We start from the raw sequence: 6,101 nt of genomic DNA on the forward strand, positions 1-6,101 counted from the left end.
TCTGCGGCCCCCGAAAAGCTAACAAGGCGACTGCTGCGCGGCCGGCGAGGAGCGCTCGCCCGGCGCAGCGGCAGCACCGGCCGGTACGTGCCAGGGCCTCGCTAGCTAGCTCCTGTGCGCGCATTCAATCATGCCCGGCCGCGGCCGGCCTGCGCGCCACCGTTGGCGTCCCCGGCGCATGCGCAGGGGGCCATGTGCATGGATCCTTGCCGTTTTCACCCACAGTACCCGACCCGACCCGACGCTGCGCCTGCCTGCCTGCCTGCCTGCGGCAAAGGTGGCACGGCTACTGGCCAAGGACTTGTACCCCTACATACCGCATGCATGCTTAGCTAGCTCCCAGGCAGCATATCCCACATCTCTTTTGGCTCCACGCTATTCATGACGATCAATTAATTGATCATCCGATAGATAAATATATTTTTTCTCCTGCCTTCTGACGATAAATACTTTTGTCGCTCTCTCTCGTGGTGTATGTCGTTGCTATTATATTGTGCTGAATCATACTATATATCTTCAGCTGGTAGATAGATAGATAGATAGATAGGTAGCCGGCCACAGAGCTACCCATTGCAAACTCTACATTGAATACAATCTGTCTATCTATCTATCTATCTATCTATCTGGAGATATGATTCAGCGCAGGGCTAGGCTACCTCGCTCGTGCCGGCAGGGCGACCGATCGACCGGCCTGCTGACTCACTCCGACGACTCCCGCATGCATGCTTCTGACACACAGGTGCATGCTGCATTTACAACAAGCAATGCAAGCAGCCGCTACCACCTGGCTAGAGCTGGTCCACTCCAAACTGCGCACGCACTGTGCATCGTGTTCTTTCGGTTCCTTTCCTTCCACCACCTCCCCACTGCTGGTTTTCAGGTTTGCCGCACCAACCAAAGTAATTGCGATATCGATCCAGCAGCATCAGTACGTGTACGTGTACGTACGTCGTGTCATCTGTGCATAGGCAGGCGTGCCCACCACCTACACACACACACACACAGACTAGCTAGCTAGACTGCTGCGCGCGTTGCCAACAGATCGACCGTCGTCTGACCACGCATGTACATACAGGCTCTAGGATCCAGAGGGACGAGAATGAACGGAGACGAAGACGACGACGCATGTTATTTGTTTTGTTATCCATTTCTCTCTAGCTGCTAGCTAGTACCACAGCGGCTAATTACAAGATCTTGCCGGCCGGAAGGACAGATCGATATATCGGATCCCCAGCAGTTACACAGGGACCCCCTCCCTGCCGCCTTCTTCCAAGACAAGGCCGATCGATCGATCGAGCAGCTAGCTAGCTAGGTTGTTTCTCCGCCATCGCACACACGCACTGCACTGAATGGCCATGCATGTAGTAAGCGACGACCAATGCATGCATGCATGCGCGCATCAGCTAGGTTGTTGTTGTTGCTAGGTAGAGAGTAGAGAGTAGAGACTACTATCTATGCATAGGTAGGAGCAAAAAGAAAACAACAAAAAAGGCCAGTAGTTGTAGCTAATAAGCGCCTCTTTGCTGTTGTGCTCGTCCATCCATCCATCGTCCACGCCATGCCTAGCTTAGCTACATGCATGCACGAGGTCGTCTTCATTTTCATGGTTGGCGCGCCCCCTTCTTATTGGCCAGCTTGCGGAGGAACTCCTTGACCTACACACACGTCATGATAAAACACCACACGTACGTAAAAACGATCGGTTAATAATTAATCCACAAGCACGTCAACAACCAGCTAGCTTTGGTCTCGCGAGAGTTAATCATTATCAAACCCATCAATTACCCAACAACAAATAAAGCATATGCATGGGTAACGAAAAAGATTGTCTAGATGTGACTGGTCTAGCTTTCTAGCTTAGCTAGTTGGCAGTAGTCACCGTCACAAGTGATGAGGTTCCGATCCCCTATAGACAAACACAGACGGCCGGCCGGTATCGTTTTCGGACGTGGAGATTCTTACCTCGGCAGGGTCACTCAGCGAGTAGGATGCCGCCGTCTCCTTAGGAAGCTTGGACACCAGGATTCCGATGCCCTGCCCCATGTTGCGGAGCACCTACAGCATGGCGACAAGAGAGTTTATTAGCTCACCTATAGCTTCTCTCTTTTCATTTTCCAACACGAAGTTAATTTCCTACTATCTACCTTTCTGCTAGCTTCTTTTTTTATTTTTTACCTTGAAAGCGTCCTCGTCAGTGCGATCATCTCCGATGTAAATCGGGAAGACGTCGTTGCGCCCAGCATAGCCTGAAAAAACAAAAGTTCAAATGGTTAAGAATACTAGTATATATACATGTGCACCATATATGTGTGTGCGCATATAGTTTATTTGGTTTGCAGATAGAGAGAGAGAGAGAGATCTACCAAGAGACTTGAGCAAGAACTCGAGGGCCTTGCCCTTGTCCCACTTGATGGACGGACGAATCTCCAGCACCTGCATATATGCATATGAGAAGAAGGCACTAGTGTGCGTGAGCATGCATTATCACCATCTATCACTGCGCCCCTGTGCTTGTGCATGCATGCACGTCGTACTCTCTAGAGCTACCAGCACGACGAGCGAGAACACGACAAGGTCGCCACCGCCACCACCACCGACCTGCTGCTTTAATTTGTCTTGCTAGCTAGCTCACTGCTGATAATAGGCAACCTAGCTAATTTTACTAGTATATATATAGTATATACAATTTCTTATTCCATTATAAAACATAAATAAATTAAGTACGTGCTCACACTACTGCATGCACCGTCATGTTTTGTCTGAAAGAAAGTTTTGTTTTGCGAAGATATGAGCCGTTCTCGAATATTTGTCGTTCATTTTTGAACTAAAACGCAATAAATAAAAAAGAACGGAGTGAGTATAATAAACTACTGGTACTACTAGTTGCTCAATGATATTCTGCTGGATCGATCGATCGATCGATCGGGAGGCGGGGAACTAATATACAGCAGGACTGAGCATAATACTAATATTATTCCGATCCATATATATCATCTGATGTGATCGATACGTACGTACGATGCCTCCTCACCTTTCTGCCGTGAGTGAGCTTGAGGTTCGGGTACTCCCTGAGCACCGACCTGACCTCCTCGTTCACGGCATTCCATTCCTGCCGAGGTGAATCCAACGTGTGTATGAATAATAACTAAAAAGAAATCAACAGGCCCGGCCGGCACAGAATAATATAATTGATCTATACATATATATACCTCCTCCCGGACGCAGCGGAAGTGGACGGACAGGCAGTACTTGTTGTGCTCCACCCTGGCGCCGGCGATGGACTCCATCTTGGCCGTCAGCGTGCGGAACACCTGCATGGCAATATATAAACGATCTGATGAAGACGGACGATCGACGACGGATATATATATAGATGCTTGCGTATATAGTTGCATGGAGTTTAGTTACCTCTTCGATGACCGGCAGGAACTCACTCGCAGCTTGGTAATGGACAGCTGCGGCTTCAGCCTGCGTGTGTACGACCTGAAGGTCAGTCAGTCAAGGGGGTTACGATCGACAATGCATCATGCATGTGAGAGGGAAACATTTGCCTGCTGGACGTGGTTGGGCTGCCTGCAGGCGGCGGGGCCCTGGATGTCCATGCCATGGCTCCCGGCGTAGTACAGCTCCGTCAGCTTCACGAAGTTGAGCACCTATAAATTGCACCAAGGCCATGGCCATAAATACACCACTCCACTTCCCCCAGGTACGTTACGTACTACTACTGCCGCTTTCCCAGAGTGCTACTACTAGCTACTAGCAAACAAAACTAAAGGCGTGCGGACTCGCAGAAGAAGGAAGAAAAGGTAGCCGCAGCGGGTGCAGACAAATAATAAAGAGAAAAAAAGAAAGAACGGCAGGAGAAAAGGTGCAAGGAGGCGAGCGAGCGAAGCCTAGATGAGAAACAAAACAAAAGCAGACGCCCGCGCTTCTCATCAGCTCCCTCCCTCCTCCTCCTCCTCCTCCTCCTCCTCCTCCTCCTCCTCCTCCTCCTCCGTGGCTCCGTCCGGTCCGATCGCACAGCCAGACGCCGTCACGGTCTTACGGACGCGTGAGTGAGTGAGGTGAGATTTTAAAACTCGCCGGGTAGAAAAAGGAAACCTGGAAGATTCCTTTTCTAGCTCGTGTCGTGTGTGTGCAAGGAAGCGCGGGCTATACAGCGTGCAACTACAAGGCGCCAAGGCCGAGTCCACACCACACATTCTTCTTCAACATACAGAGATGGACACAGTAATAATTTGAAGCAGCGAAAAGAAAGAACGGAACGGAGAGGAGTTGACGGGATCCGAATCGGAATAATGTACCTTGTCCCTGCATCTTCCGCTCACAATCGCGGTGGGGAAGTGCTCGGCGACGCGCCGCACGGCTTCTCTCATCTGAGCGAGGCCACAGAGGAAATCAAATCACAGAGGGGGGGGGGGGGGGGGGGGTCCGTCATTCGGTTACTATATATATTAATTACAGCAGCAGGTTAAGGTAAACACAGGGACCGACAGTTCCAGGGAACGAAAACGAAAACGAACAGAGCATGCTCTGCTACTGCCATAGTAGGAAAAGAGCAACTTTTTTTTCTTTTCATTTCTTTTATATTGTTATAACTCCGAATATTTATCGTCCGTTAATTTATTTTTAACTAAAATAGAACAGAAAAGAAAAATGGAATCTTTTGCATCGGGAAGAAGTGAGAAAACGGCCCGGGGGGCGAAGGTTGCTCGCTGACCTCCTCCGACATGACGGCGCGGTCGGGGTCCTCGACGATCGGTGACAGGGTGCCGTCGTAGTCCAGGAACATCACGATCTGCTTCCCCTTGGCGGCGGCAAGCAGCGGCTCGAACTGGGCCAATGCGGACGGGTGCTTCTCCTGCAGACGGAAAGTGAGGCGCGGGCCGATCGATCTCGTCGCGTGCAGGTGCAGACAGATAGAGAGAAAGAGAGAGAGAAGACGCGCGGCCGGGAGTACAGTACAGTACATACCATCCAGTCGCCGTGCTCGGCGTCGGCGGCGCGCCGCGGCGACGAAGCCTTCATGGACTCAAACCAGGGGCCGCCGCCCACGACGGCCGCCCCGGACGCGGACAGGTCCACGGCGGCGTGCTTCTTGCAGTCGAGGGGCGCGCCCTTCAGCGCCTGGAACGACGTGAAATGCCGGCCGGCCGGCGCCGGCGCCGCCACGGCCGCGACCACGTCCTCGCTGGAGTAGGCGGCGTGCTTCGTCATGGCTCGTCAGATCGAGGGCCGACAGCCGCTACTGCGCCCGGAACAGGAAGGTGTTGGCTACAGGGGGAGGAGGAGGAGCTGCTTGCGATGCTTGTCACGAGCGCAGCGCAGCGCAGGATGGATGGACTGGTGGTGTGGTCTTGGGAACGGCGTGAACAGGGGTATATATAGGTAGGGGAGGGTGGCCCCACCTACAAGTATTTTTTTTTTCTCTCATGGGAATGCCATTTGTTGTTCTTTGGGCTGCTTGCTTGGTTGAGGGGAAAGCAATACAAAATTGAATAACATTTGTCCTTCGTTCCTCTGGATGCTTGCTTGGTTGAGGGGAATGCAATGCAAAATCTACATAGATTAACTTTTCATTTTGCTTTTTAGTAGTTTCTGATGCATGAATGACTGTACAAATACCAAAGTCCTTACAAATAGTATCCATGATTTATGAGGGTATATATATCCCATTATATTACCGTCATGCTAGAGTATATTTGTGGACATATATAGGATGGCATAGTATCCTTGATGTATGGCATTCATTCATGTTAAAGATCTTAAGCTTTCTTATAAGTAATCTTTTTAGCCGGTTACCATTAATCACGGAAAAGCTTTCGGTTTCAAATAAATATAATTATAAAAACATAGCGGTGCAGATTTAACGGCGGATATTTACGTATAAAAATATTATTAGAGATACCATATCAGATAGCAAAATTGGATGTCAATATAGAAGTTGTGCCTTCGCACCGAAGATAACATAGCTTGAGTGCGCGTTTCATCGGTTCATCTCCATAGAACCACGTATATTCTTCAATGGGCACTAGATAGATTACTTTATGCTATAGTTTCATGAGTAAATCAAGCTATGTGTATGTTATCATTAGTGATTT

The 6,101-nt window shown here is 50.0% G+C and overlaps 1 protein-coding gene across 3 annotated transcripts; it reads right to left on the reverse strand.

The window, feature by feature from the left end:
• Positions 1 to 1,106: 1,106 nt before the first annotated feature.
• LOC732774 (ramosa 3) lies at positions 1,107 to 5,614 on the reverse strand. 3 transcript variants are annotated; one of them, XM_008653661.3, is made up of 11 exons: positions 4,975 to 5,614; positions 4,721 to 4,861; positions 4,305 to 4,376; positions 3,552 to 3,653; positions 3,409 to 3,483; positions 3,210 to 3,311; positions 3,032 to 3,109; positions 2,364 to 2,433; positions 2,176 to 2,246; positions 1,963 to 2,055; positions 1,107 to 1,655 (listed from the first exon to the last, which is right to left on the reverse strand). In XM_008653661.3, exons 1-11 carry the CDS (start codon positions 5,215 to 5,217, stop codon positions 1,602 to 1,604), a joined length of 1,101 nt encoding a protein of 366 aa, XP_008651883.1. In that variant the 5' UTR covers positions 5,218 to 5,614; the 3' UTR covers positions 1,107 to 1,601. The 3 variants fall into 3 exon arrangements, with proteins under 3 accessions (XP_008651883.1, XP_023156339.1, NP_001105864.1); NM_001112394.2 differs by having other exon boundaries at positions 1,197 to 1,655; positions 3,409 to 3,468; positions 4,975 to 5,339; XM_023300571.1 differs by lacking the exon at positions 4,305 to 4,376.
• Positions 5,615 to 6,101: the final 487 nt, after the last annotated feature.

The sequence above is a fragment of the Zea mays genome, chromosome 7 (assembly GCF_902167145.1).
Source record: "Zea mays cultivar B73 chromosome 7, Zm-B73-REFERENCE-NAM-5.0, whole genome shotgun sequence".
NCBI classification, from domain to species: domain Eukaryota; kingdom Viridiplantae; phylum Streptophyta; class Magnoliopsida; order Poales; family Poaceae; genus Zea; species Zea mays.